Source organism: Eptatretus burgeri, chromosome 12 (genome assembly GCF_056783735.1).
Source record: "Eptatretus burgeri isolate ZD-2024b chromosome 12, Ebu_testis_v1, whole genome shotgun sequence".
Taxonomy (NCBI): Eukaryota; Metazoa; Chordata; class Myxini; order Myxiniformes; family Myxinidae; genus Eptatretus; species Eptatretus burgeri.
Genome location: NC_140972.1, coordinates 34,937,820 through 34,951,771, shown reverse-complemented (window position 1 = coordinate 34,951,771; position 13,952 = coordinate 34,937,820). Strand labels below are relative to the sequence as shown.

The window sequence follows — 13,952 nt, the reverse complement described above, 5'->3', positions numbered from 1 at the left end:
GCCCGTACGTGCATGTCCATACGTGCGTGCCCGTACATGCATGGCTGTATGTGCAAAATAAATAAACTTTCAAACCACGAGCCAGAAAGAAACAACCACATAGGCCGTTCCTTCGCTCTCGCGTGCCCGTACGTGCGTGGCCGTACGTGCAAACCAAAAAAAAAAAAAAAAAAAAAACTTTCAAACCGCGAGCCAGAAATAATAACCACACAGGCCGTTCCTTCACACTCGCGTGCCCATACGTGCGTGGCCGTACGTGCAGAAAATAAAAATAAAAAAACTTTCAAACCGCGAGCCAGAAACAACAACTACACAGGCAGTTCCTTTGCTCTCGCGTGCCCGTACGTGCAAGCCCCCCCCCCAAAAAACAAAAAAAAAACTTTCAAACAACCACACAGTCCGTTCCTTCGCTCTCGTAAATGACGACTGGATTGGGGCATTGTGTTTATCTATAAATGTGCATAAGAAATCGAGAAATGATTAGAATACAGTAAGTCATCACTATCCGGAAGTGGTGCGTGCCCGTACGGAATGTTCACATGCATTCCACAAATTATCGCTTGTATTGAATTAACAACTGCTGTGATACACACACACAGAGTTAATTAAAATCCACATTAAAATCAAGTTTACCTCCCTGTCTTTGCTTGCCATGACATTCGCTGCCATTGACCATTGCCACTCCTATGCCACGGTAACTAAGGCACCGATCCCCATCGTAACCGGCACGGCATGTGACGTCATCGTTGGGCGGCCGCGCACCGGCCTACACAGCAATGTGTCCTTTCATTGGTTTGGTAAATAAATGGCCATAACTTGGGAATCACTTGTCCGATTAATATCAAACCTTGAAAAGGCACATCCTCAGGTCCCCAGCAATATACCTGGCAAGTTTCATTTATATCGGACCAGTGGTTGTCGAGAAACAGCGGTCACACACAGACACACACACACACACACACACACACACACACACACACACACACACACGGCTGGAATTATAGATAGATGAGGAGTGGTCACACTGGCTGCCATAGCACATGACCAATGACATAATAAATTTAACTCTCTTAACCAATCTCTTCATAGATGACCCTCAACATTTTTTGTATCGATTGGATGAAGAATTCTACGCATCCAATTATGATGTCATCATTAAGGTACCAATGGTTTCGTCGTCAACAAATGTTTCTGATACGGAGTTCCTCATCATTCTGTGCCAAGGTTAAAATTTTTTTTCGTTGAGCAGTTCTAGAGAAGATGTCCAAAGTTTTTCATTTTTATCAACATGGCTACCGTACCACATGACCGATGATATCATAATAATCATAAAAAAAATTATCCATGGGTAAGGTGCTCTTACATTCAAAGTTTCGTGTTAGTCGCTCAAGCAGTTGTGGAGAAAACGAATTTAAAAGCGAATAAACCTGAAAAGTGTGGCTGAAAACAAAACTAAACAACAAAAACAATTGGGTACCCTCTGTACCCTCATGAAACTGGTCAATTACCGAGAGCACGGCCTTCGGCCAGCATAATCATCACTGAGCCATAACTAAAGCAAGGTGTTTTTTTTTGTGAGATTGAGAGGAAAGCGGAAGGAGAAAAAGAGAAGAGGGAAATGCAGTTTTCATTTCACGTCAAGATCATGTTGAAAGGTGAAAGAAAAGATAAAAGTAAAAGCTGACAATAGAAAGCATACCATTTATAAAAGTAAAAAAAAAAAACATTATTAACGATATTCCCATCCAGTATAAGTAACGATTATCAGGGTTTTAAAGTTTTAAAGTTTTAAAGTTTTAAAACTCGTTAAAGTTTTTCATATACTTGCACATTATAGTAGGGATGCTTTTTAAATGCAACAAGACAAACAAACATATCCATTGTGGTTATGAATAGAGCAGAAAAGTCTTATCGAAGTTCCAACTCCAAGCCACAAACCAACCCATCCAGATGTGTCTGTTCCTAAACACCATGTGGCAAAACAGCCTGGAATTCTGCATGAGCCAACAGATTACATGTGGGTCAGGGATGACGGAGGATTAATGGGCACAGCCTGTTTACAGCACGTTTTGTCAAATTTAATATTTCATTGGAAAAGAAAAGCACAAGGACACTACTCCCCTCTCATACCATTATCTTAGGGTGGTGGGCTTGGGATCCTAGGATCCTGAGTTCAAATCCCACTCTGCGGTTGAATTAAAACCAGGTGAGGTTGACTCTGCGTGTCATTCTTCCGAGGCCGGCAAAATGAGTGCCAGCTTGCTGCTATCCTGTGTCGGAGTGGTGACCCGTCCAGGATTGTGCCCAATAGCACCTCCGTTTACTGAGCAGTAAATACGAACCCAATGGTCATTGATTGGTGGATCATTTTTGGGGTCATCGTTCTGTCAGTGCAGGCAGCAAGTGATCTGGTTTTCTCAGATAGCCCATGAGACTAGGTTGAGTAACATTAGTTGCAGCTTCAGAGTGTGGTTGCTGTGTGCGCTGCAGCTCGTAAACGTTAAACAAATGTATGCACCTGAGTGCTTGCAAATCACGAGAAGGGACGTCTTCGACAACGAAAGGCAACCGATACTTTGACAACAAGAACCTTCCTTCACCTGCTTCTGGTGTACATTGTCTAAGACCAGATGTGGTGGTGCAATGGTTAGAGCATTGACTCTGGGTCTGGGAGGTCGGTGGTTCCAACCTGACCCTGACTGGGTCATATCAAACTTTTAAAATGGTGAATGCTGATTCCTTGCTTGATGATCAGCATTTAAAGAGAACAGACCACGGACAAACTACCAGAGCACAGGGTTGATGGCCCTATAATGTCTTCCTCCTGCATTGAAGTTCTTTGTAAGGAAACTCAAATTTATAATTAAGATTCACGGCAAAGCTTTTACGAGCAGCACATTAAAGAGAATGACATTGGGACACATCAAATTAAGACAATAAACAAAACTACCCGAGGTCACACCATCACGACGCAAATACTCATGCACCAAAATGTTTACCTTTTCCCTTATGGGGCATCACCTGTGTTTTTAACCCTTTCAACCCAAGTGGCCGTTTTACCAGCCGTGATTCAAACCTCCACATACCCAAGTGGCCGGTTTACTAGCTGCTATTCAAACCCCCTATATGCCAAAGCGCCCGGATTTTTCTCCACGGAGTCCAGAGTTGCGGACCCGAAAGTCCAAGGAGCTCAGGGTTCAAAAGGTTAAAGGAACTAGTAGTGGGATGAAAATGTTGTTTAATCGTCACAGACCAAATAGCCATTTTTCTGTCTTTATTTGTTTTCTTCCTGAAAATAATAAAACCAAACTATGTTCTCATTCATATTTACAGGATCCTAGTTCAAAATCTCATGTGAGTAACTTTTGTCATTTGTATTTGGAAGTTGAGTTATCAGTGTTGAAGTTCATTTCGTTTTGTATGCAGCCTGCGGCTGGTAGTTGCATCATCGCTGGGAGCACGGCTGTGCCGCCGATGCAGTAGTCCCTGTGGGTTGGAGCATGAATTTGTAATTTTGCCATGTTGCTGGCGATAGCTCGCCTCCTCTTCACGAAGGACATCATGAGATCTTCAACGTCCACCATCTAGAGCCGGATGATGAGAGGCACGGTTTAATGTCTATCCGAGGGATGGTGCGTACATTGATGACACATCACGGGTGATGAAGGTCAGAGGTGAGTGAAAGCTCAGCTCAGAGGTGAGTAGGCCATCTTGTCAGTAGTGCTGAAGTTTCACTGGCTCGCTACAATAAAGATGTGCTTTCGGACAAAGTGAAAGCCCTTTATTTTATGCGTCATGACGTTCTCACAACAGTACTATCTAATTATGAAAGTTCCCTGATTGCTGAAACACATTCTCCAAGCCATGGGGGAAAAAAGTTGGTGCTTATAAATACTGTTCTCTGTCTGGATTATCATGTTCTTAATTGACGGTTTCAGCTGGAAGGAAAACTCAACCTCGTTTACACACAAATCATAAAGAGGTGACGGACACGTCGTGGATCACAGAATTCAAACTGGAAAGCAAACTTTCATTTGTCTCAGCTGCAGGTCCTTGAAGGTCTGCTCAGAGCCTGCAGGTCATCATGAAATCGGTAGAAAAGTTCAAAATCATCTGAGCTCCAGGGGTGCCAGATGGAAAGCATTGTGGATCCGAGGGAGGAGATATGGTTGCACACAACTGTACCACCCAACACTGCCCCTGCTGACTTCAGAACACTGTCAATAAAGAGAGAGAGAGTGCAAAATTGCCATTCGATTGGCTGTTTGTAAAATAACACTTAATAGCTATTTGATATTATTTAGATTAATCTTTGATTAAACATTCTGTGATATTCAGTTTCACAAAATGTGCCAATCTCCCTCTGTTGGAAGTCTTGGATATACGCTCTGTGCTGGTAAAACCTTTGCACCCACAAATCAAAAGCCAACAGGTTCACATCTTCCTACAACCCATGATTTTGGTACACAATTGGAGACAATATGAGACAAACTGCAAAGCTATTTAAGAGCGACATCACTAATCTCCGACTGAGCTACACTCTGACAAGATACACAAGAGATAAGCTTATTGTGGTTATGAGACTCCAATGTAACTTACCTGTACTTCTCTGCTACTGGGGCCTGCAGTCTGGCGATCACTTTGCCCACACCTTCTTTCTTGTTGACGTGAAGTACCAAGATGTCTCCACCACGTCTGCACACAGGGAAAGTCATCAGGCAGCTAAGCTGTGATGGTTCTGAGTTTGGAGGTTCAACAGGAAGCAAATGGTTATGTAAGCAGGAGGTAAATGCATCAAATGAACACCAACCTGGAATCTTTCATACAAAGTCGTCAAATATAATGGAACTGGCTTTTACCACCATGGTTTCCTCATGTCAATACATCCTGTTATTTATTTATTACGAACAATTACCACTCATCACATCGCCGACGGGAAGACTAAGAGGGGGGAGAAAAGGAGGGTGGGTGTGGATGGGGAGAGAGGGGTGGGGAGGATGAGGAGGTGGAGGGGGAAAGAGAGAGGAGGGATGGAGAGAGAGGAGGGGTGGGGGGAAGGAAAGGCAGACGTGCAGTGGAGCGTTAATTATGATTCGTACTGTTTCACCAAAATGATTCTGCAGAGAATAACAGTGAAGACGGAACCCAAATAATGTCTGAAATCCATTTTCTCCTGGTCATACTATAAATACCGCCCAGACATGTCCGGAGATAAACACAGTCCAGAGACAAACACCACTCAAACATGTCCAAAGATGAACACAGTCCGGAGACAAACACCGTCAAAACATGTCCAGAGATAAATACAGTCCGGAGACAAACGCTGTCAGGACAAGTCTGGAAATATACACCACCAGGACACCTCTGGAGATAAACACCACCTGTAGATAAACAAACACTGCCTGGACAGGTCCAAAGACAAACAAACACCACCTGGATAGGTCTGGAGACAAACACTGTCCAGAGATAAACAATGTCATGAGACAAACTCCATCCAGAGACAAACACTGCCCAGACATGTCCAGAGAAAAACATCGCCCAGCCATAAACACCGCTTGGACACATCTAGAGACAAATACCACCCAAACGTGTCCGGAGCCAAACCGTCCAGAGACAAACACCCCCTGTTCACATCCAAAGATAAACACCACCTGGACAGATCTGGAGACGAACACCATCCAGACAGGTCCAGAGACAAGCAAGCACTGCTCGGACAGGTCCAGAGACAAAGAAACACCACCCGGAAAGGTCCAGAGACAAACAAGCACTGCTCGGAAAGGTCCAGAGACAAACAAGCACTACTCAGACAGGTCCAGAGACAAATAAGCACCGCTCAGACAGGTCCAGAGACAAACATCGCCTGGACAGGTCTGGAGACGAACACCATCTGAAGATAAGCAACACCTGGACACGTCCAAAGACAAACAAACACCGCCAGACATGTCTGGAGATGAACAACCCAGGCACGTTCGGAGCCAAGACATCCAGAGACAAACACCGTCCAGACATGTCTGGGGATAAACACTGCCAGGACAGGTCTGGAGACAAACAAACACCGCCAGACAGGTCCGGTGAGAAACATCGCCCCAACATAAACAATGCCCAGACATGTCCAGAGACAAACACCACCCGAACATGTCTGCAGTCAAGCCGTCCAGAGATGAACACTGCCCAGACATATCTCGAGATAAACACAGTCCGGAGACAAACACCGCCAGGACATGCCTGGAGATAAACATTGCCAGGTCAGGTCCGGAGATAAACACCATCTTGAGATAACACCCAGACATATCCAGAGAAACACACCGTCTGGAGATAAACAACGCCCAGTCACATTTGGAGACAAACTCCACCTAGTGACAAACACCGCCCAGACATAAACACTGCCCGGCTATGTCCAGAGAAGAACACCATCCGGACGCATCTGTAGCCAAGCCGTTCGGAGAGAAACACCACCCGGACACGTCCGGAGCCAAGCCGCCCAGAAATAAGTATCGCCCACACAAGTCCGGAGACAAACAAACACTGCCTGGACAGGCCCAGAGACAAACAAACACCGCCCAGATAGGTCCGGAGACAAACACCACCAGAACGTGTCTGGAGCGAAACCGTTCAGAGACGAACACTGCCCACACATATCTAAAGATAAACACAGTCTGCAGCCAAACACTGGCAGGACATTTCTCGAAATAAACACTGTCAGGACAGGCCTGCAGACAAACAGCATCTGGAAATAACACCCGCACATGTCCAGAGATAAACAAACACCGTCCGGACAGGTCCAGTGACAAACACCGTCTGGAGATAAACAATGCCCGGACACATTCGGAAACATACTCTGTCCAGAGACAAACATCACCCAGACATAAACACTGCACGGACATGTCCAAACACCATCCAGATGTGTCTGGAGCCAAGCACTCCAGAGACAAACACAACCCGGATGTGTCCGGAACCAAGCCATCCAGAGATGAGTACCATCCGCACATGTCTGGAGACAAACACCGTCCGGAAACAAACACCACCCAGACACGTCCGGAGACAAACAAACACCACCTGGACAGGATCGCTGGCAAACACCGTCCAGAAATAAACTCCATCTGAAGAAAAACATCGCCGGACATAAGCACTGCCTGGAGACAAACACCATCGAGATATAATCACCACCCGGACACATCTGGTGAGAGAGAGCAAGAGAGGGAGAGGGATGTGTGGTAGGGTGCTGCACTGTATGAGGAGGAGTAAAAATGAGGTTGGGACAGAGAGAGAAAGAGAGAGAAAGAGAGAGAAAGAGAGAGAAAGAGAGAGAAAGAGAGAGAAAGAGAGAGAAAGAGAGAGAAAGAGAGAGAAAGAGAGAGAAAGAGAGAGAAAGAGAGAGAAAGAGAGAGAAAGAGAGAGAAAGAGAGAGAAAGAGAGAGAAAGAGAGAGAAAGAGAGAGAAAGAGAGAGAAAGAGAAAGATAAAGAGAAAGAGAAAGAGAAAGAGAAAGAGAGAGAGAGAGAGAGAGAGAGAGAGAGAGAGAGAGAGAGAGAGAGAGAGAGAGAGAGAGATAGAGAGAGAGAGAGAGAGAGAGACAGAAAGAGAGAGAAAGAAAGAGAGAGAAGGTAACAGAGAGAAAATGTTATGCTTTATGAACATTGAACACACACACAATATATATAAATATATATATATATATATATATATATATATATATATATATATATATATATATATATATATGTATATATATATATATTAATGCTTGGCTGATATCGGCAATTTTAGGGGAATTGGCAGGTTGGAGTCAGTGTGATTCTGTACTGCAGTACGTACTGTATACAACCCAAAAACCTGGAGTAGCATTCACCCTTGTTTTGGGAGAATTTCAGAAAACAAATTATCAAAACAACGTTGCATTTTAGACGTTTCAGGGACATGTGCATCAACATCAATCTTTATAAACAGCTGCCAATCGTCATGTGATGGGTGGAAAAAATTTGGATTGGTAATTTAGAAAACATGTTAATATGGCAAATGGCTCGGAAATTGGGTGTTATCACATATATTTTGCTTTGAAACTGACAAAGAGAAACCATATAACCTTTGTAATGCACACTCTATTCATGTAAATAACAAATTGCTTCAGAAACAGTCACGAGGACAAAGCTAAACGTGATCGCTCATACGCTGCTTCGTTTAAAAGCTAAAACCTCCACCACCCATCATCAGCATCATAAGATACGGCATGAAACTTTGCCACCACAGCACCCTTAATCAAGCATGCAGGCATGCACGCGCGGAGAGTCCCTTCACAGATCCAAATATACCCATATGTACTTCTACCTTGTAGCAACTGCTGACTGTCCATCCCATTCGGGACACGATCTGTACCGCTATCGACTGTAGGACGGTTGGCAAGTGGCTTGAGCACCCAAGCAAGTATTCCAATTTAATGGTTGATCAGGAATGGCTGGCTTGGCAAGTGAGACCATGCTGATTGGGAATGGCACATACTGGTAAAAAACGAAACATCACCGATTTCTTAACATTTTTAGATTTCATTCCAGATTTTGAGTTGTTTAGTCCACGTGATCCGATCCTCCAAACTCAAATAATATTTCGATGATATACTTGAATTCGTCCGTGAGAGTAGATTGTGGAAAATTGCATCATATAATGCATGACATCACTCCAAGTTCCAAATTTGAAATATATTGTTTCGAGGAATTTCCAGGGGTGCATTTTCATAAGCAGAATTTTAGTGCAATCCCATGCTTCCCTGAGGGCAGTAGGTCAACCATTGTGTGGACTTATAACATATGTACATGAAACCAGGTGGAGCATCACCTGAAGGTTATTAGTGTGCGAACTGGGTTTTTACTGACAATCCAATCGTGACATGGTAATTTTCCTGAGAATAGCTTTACTTCTATTCTTCCATAAGCTTAGAATACTACGACTACTATGAGTACTACTACTAATCTGCATGCCTGGCTCAGGGGCATAGCGACCCCTTTGGGTGGGGAAGGGGGGGATTGACCCTTTTGCACTTCATTCCCTTGGGACAGGTGGAATACAAGGTTATGGCAGGAATTTAGAATTTTGTTCACTAGAAGCACCCGCTTCCTACGGGAGCCGGCGAGGAGTCATGTTATTATATCTATACCTATTTTACTCCAAGGGGTCCCAGGATTACGCACCCAAAAATGGTTACAATCGGTTCAGCCGTTTTTGCGGTACCTGGGAACAGACAGACAGACGGTGAATTATAGTAAGACTAGAAGCACCCGCTCCCTATGGGAGCCATCAAGGGGGTCACGTTATTATATTTATACCTATTTTCTTCCAAGGGGTCCCAGGATTACACACCCAAAAAATAGTTGGGATCAGTTCAGCCATTTTTGCGGTACCTGGGAACAGACAGACGGACAGACGGACAGACGGTGAATTATAGTAAGATGGTTCTGGCGGTCACTTGCCTACTTTTCGCGAAGGACACCATGGAATCTTAAATGTTCATCAACTAATGCTGGCAGATGGGATGCCCAGGACGGATGGCACACACATTGATGAATCACACTGCCTGTGAAACAATGGAATGACCGTTTATAGCTGGGACAAGATTCAAACCCAGGCTAGACAGCTTCGAGGCGAATGTGCACACCACTAGGCCATGTTGCCAGCAAGCTTAGAATGCAAAGCATTAATTATATTGCATTCAACAGGATTTGAATGGACAACTGCTGAAATGCCAATCGGGGTATCCTTGAAATTGGAGCCAAAGTTCGATTTTATTCCGACTGCAAACTCATCTATCCTTGAACAAACCATTCTTCAGATGGGATGTTACATTGGCTGTCTCATCTACTAGCATATAATGGGGGTACTTTAAAGATCCCACCACACTGTTTGAAAAGTAGTTCATTCTGAGCCGATACGATAATGGCCAAATGCAGTATATGCATTCTCCAGGAATGATATAAGACAACAACAACGTGTTGCATAGACATAAACCATGAGGCCACCATTATATAAACCAACACATAATTGTTGTATTTTTGTATTAAAATAAAACATATCATGTTCATGTGTATACATATAGTTGAACTTTATGAGTATAATTTGATACTTTATGTGTTTTCGTACTTGATTGGCAAGACGTACCTATGCTATGGTACATCGAGCTCACCTTGGTACCCATATGCAATCATGCACAGCAACGATGCATACAGCTGTCAAGTTCTCCTCCATCAGGGTCTTCTGACGTCTTACTGGCTCCACATGTGCAATACCATCTCCTTCAAGCTGAACGTTCATTGTTCGGTCTATCCATTCTACCTGGGCTGATGCCATATTCATTGTTTGAATTCCATCCAGCATCGTCGTCATGGTTGTGGTCGAAGTTCCATCCAAAGTCGCAGTCGTAGTTGAAAGCTTGCATTTGGTCGCATCCAAAGCCACTGTAGTTGCGGTTGCTGATGCTGTATTCCCAGTGGTAAATGTAACTGCACATTCAAGTTGAGAAGGAGAATCCAGCATGAAGGATTCAAGCTCTTCTCCCTCAATTGAGTTATTGTTTACCAGAACCTGAGCGGAGAACCATGACAAGTCAACTCTGCACATAGTGCTCCGTTAACAAAGTTTCTGATTGTTAAAAATAAGTTAAGATACAAAATACAATCTTGTGTTATTTACGAACAACCGGTCAAATTAGAGGAAGAGTCAAGGTGTCTTCGAAAAAACAACAACCAGAATAAATGTAGTGGATTGCAGAGATTTAGAGGTTTACTTAAAAGAGCTTGATAATAAGAGTTAGTTGAGGGGCATGCATTCAAGGCTCGCTGGTTATGTATAAATTGTAACACAATAATGAGTGTTTTCAAAAATGATTGTATGCACCGTCGCAAATTTGAACCATCTACTCAAAGGGCAAAAGACAAATAGATTAATGCAGAAGCTCATGGAAGGATCTGTTAGGTTACAATTTCAGGACTTTGGCAGAAAGTGGGGAAGAGAGCAGGTTTTATGAACAGTGACAGACGAGGGTAATTGTTGGAATGGTTGGAAGGAAATGGTAGTGTTTGTCAACAAATGAGACAAATTTGAGAAAACAAGTACGCAGTGCAGTTCTGATGGAACACTGGTAGCTTGTACCTGTTGCTGCATTTGAGCCTGTACTGGGGAGTAACTGCTGAAACCTATTTATCCGTGTTCCTCACAACATCTTTGTTCTTTGTTCCTTTCACATTTATTTATATTTTTTTCACATTTCTCTTGATTCATTCAAATTCTTTCTTTTTCTTTTATCTCTTTTACTCTTTATCTGTTTCAGGAGAAGTGAATTCTTGCAGAAAATTTTCTGTGAGGCTCACTTGGCTGCATCTGGATGGGTTTGAGGGGAGTGGAGTGACCGCTGAAACCCAAATGCTATCCAGGTTCCTCCTGATGACTCCATCTTTGCTCTATACTTATTCGGGTTCCTCCTGATGATTCCATTTTTGCTCTTTACTTATTCGGGTTCCTCCTGATGACTCCATCTTTGCTCTTTGCTTTTTCGGGTTCCTTCTGATGACTCTAATATGGTATTTGATCTTCCGTTTGATTCCAGAAAGAGGAAATATAAAAAGAGCTGGAGGTATATAGTTAAGATCACTGAGTATGAAGAAGAGCTTCAATTATAAAGATGAAAAGAGGGGAACAAATTGACAAAAGCTAAAGCTCTGGGATTTTCGGTGAAACATCAAAGCAAGAAGAAAATGAATATTAAAGTGGAGGAAAGGTAATTGTTGGGATGCTAAACAGTGGGGAAAAGTACTTTGGAGTGATAAGTCAATGTTTGAAATACTTGGAACAAAGAGAAGGTTGTGCGTCAGAAGGAGGGTTTGTGAGAAATATAAGGGTATATGTCTACAGCCTACTGTGAAATATGGTGGAGGCTCTGTTCATGTTTAGGGATGTTTTTCTACTGCTGGTGTTTGTGATTGGATGAGAAATGAAGGCACAATGAATGCTGACAAGTACAAGCAGATCCTAATCCACCATGGATTAGTATTTGAGAAAGCACCATGAGAAAGAAGGCTAATTGCTGACAACTTTGTTTTCCAGCATGACAACGACCCCAACAAACAGACTAGAAATGTCATTAAAGCATACTTACAAAGACAAGCAGTCAGGAACTCTATAACTACTGTATTAGAATGGCCCCCTCAAAATCCCGACTGAAACGTCATAGAAGCTGTCTGGGATTATTTGAACAGGAAGAAAATGAAAAACAAGCAAAATCAAAAGACCAATTGTGGGAAACATTGCAGAATGCATGGATCAATCTCCAAATGGAATTTCTCCAGAAATTGCAGGAAAGCATTCCAAAACTGATATCTGTTGTGTTGCATGGAAAGGTGGTCACACCACATTTCGAAATTTCATGCATTAAAATTGTAATAGCCTGGCATTGGCTTGGCGGTTGGGTGGGGGGTTGGGAACCTAGGGTGGTTTGGGATCCCAGGGTGGCTTGGGATCCTAGGGTTCTGAGTTCGAGCCCTGTTTCCGCTGAATTAACACCAGGGGGTTGACTCAGCCTGTCACCCTTCCGAGGTCGGTGAAATGAGCACCAGTGTACTGGTAAAAGGGGCACTGCATCAACAACATAGCTGCACCCTTAACCAATGATGCAATCAGCAGCCAAAAAGGCTGTACATGATGGGAACATTGTAAGTATACAATTCATTCTTGTTTCTTGAATCAAACATGATCATTGCAACACATTTTATTTATCATAACTAGAAACACCCGCTTCCTCTTATACCATGGCCGGTAATCCCCCCTTTCTTCAGCAGGGGTCAGTAAACGACATGCACGTGTGCACTGAAAATTTGTAAGTCGTCTTCGATGCCAATGACCTGACCCTGGGTACCCCAAGCACGGATGCAAGATTTGGTGGAGATTGGCAAAGTAGTTTTTGATTCCATAAATATCAGACGTACTGTACATACATAGAGAGAATTGCCTTATTTTATAAAGTAGGATAGGAATATGCCAATGTGACAATGAAAATGTTTGTCTTCAAGGTGGTCTAAGACCTTTGCACAGTGCTGTTATCTATATTATATGTGGAGACATACCTGTAGTCCTCGAGAACCATAGGATTTCACGATGAGCATATCTTTCATGTCCAACATAAATGAATCAAACAGGGGATCTTCAACACCGCAACGGTAGCGAGCCACCACAATGCACAGTGCAACATCGCACATGATCACCTCATTGGTATGATCATCCAATGCACAAACCATCTCTTTGTCAGTTGTCCCTTTCCCATCATTGTCTTTCTCCACAATAGTCGCCATTGAGATCAGGCGAGAAGAAGTCTCTGTGCAGGCATCAAGCCGGCGACTTGGGCGAAGGCCTGACCGTTTCAGCACCATGATACCAGGCCCATTGCCAAACCAGATTTCAGAGTGTCCAAGTGCTGATGTCATGGCACGCACAGCAGACAAAGCTTGTCGTGGGTCCTGCTCAGGGATTCCAAATAAGGAGAGGTTGGCAAAGCTGGGACATACGAAGGAGCAGTTGCTATCAGGTCTCCAGCAAGACCCAGTAAATACAGCCACATTGCCATCCTCCAGGCCTGCGAATACGGAGAACTCATCCTGGAGGATAGAGTGGAGTGCAAAGAAATCCTTAAAAGAAAAGCTTACAAAAAGACCTTTGATTACTGTGTGCGTCTATGAGCTAATGAAACCTTATGAAGGTATTACAGTTGTAGACTTGCTCACGTCTTGTGCCTCAGGCAGGGCCAGCAGACAAGTGACCTGAGACGGAACACTTAGAACAACTTCTGGAGCTCTTAATGGACACATTTCCTGCAGCACGTACACCTCAATCTTCATTTCCTGGGAATAAGCAGGAGCAAAAGTGAAAGGACAGACAACAGGACACGTTTTGCTACCATCAAGCTATCAAGCTAATCGT

The 13,952-nt window shown here is 43.5% G+C and overlaps 1 protein-coding gene across 7 annotated transcripts in view; it reads right to left on the bottom strand.

Annotated features, from left to right (window-relative positions):
• Window positions 1-3,260: 3,260 nt before the first annotated feature.
• The window catches only part of LRRK1 (leucine rich repeat kinase 1), a 142,213-nt gene continuing 131,521 nt past the window's right edge, over window positions 3,261-13,952 (bottom strand). For 6 of the 7 annotated variants that reach the window (XM_085850106.1, XM_085850104.1, XM_085850103.1 and 3 more), the window contains 5 exons: window positions 13,757-13,873; window positions 13,103-13,630; window positions 10,171-10,568; window positions 4,600-4,695; window positions 3,261-4,217 (listed from right to left, as the gene is read on the bottom strand). In XM_085850106.1, the coding sequence (XP_085706232.1) occupies window positions 4,040-4,217; window positions 4,600-4,695; window positions 10,171-10,568; window positions 13,103-13,630; window positions 13,757-13,873 (1,317 nt within the window). In that variant the 3' untranslated portion in view covers window positions 3,261-4,039. Of the gene's footprint in view, window positions 4,218-4,599; window positions 4,696-9,460; window positions 9,565-10,170; window positions 10,569-13,102; window positions 13,631-13,756; window positions 13,874-13,952 lie in introns of those variants that run through there. The other variant, XM_085850107.1, reaches the window with a different exon arrangement.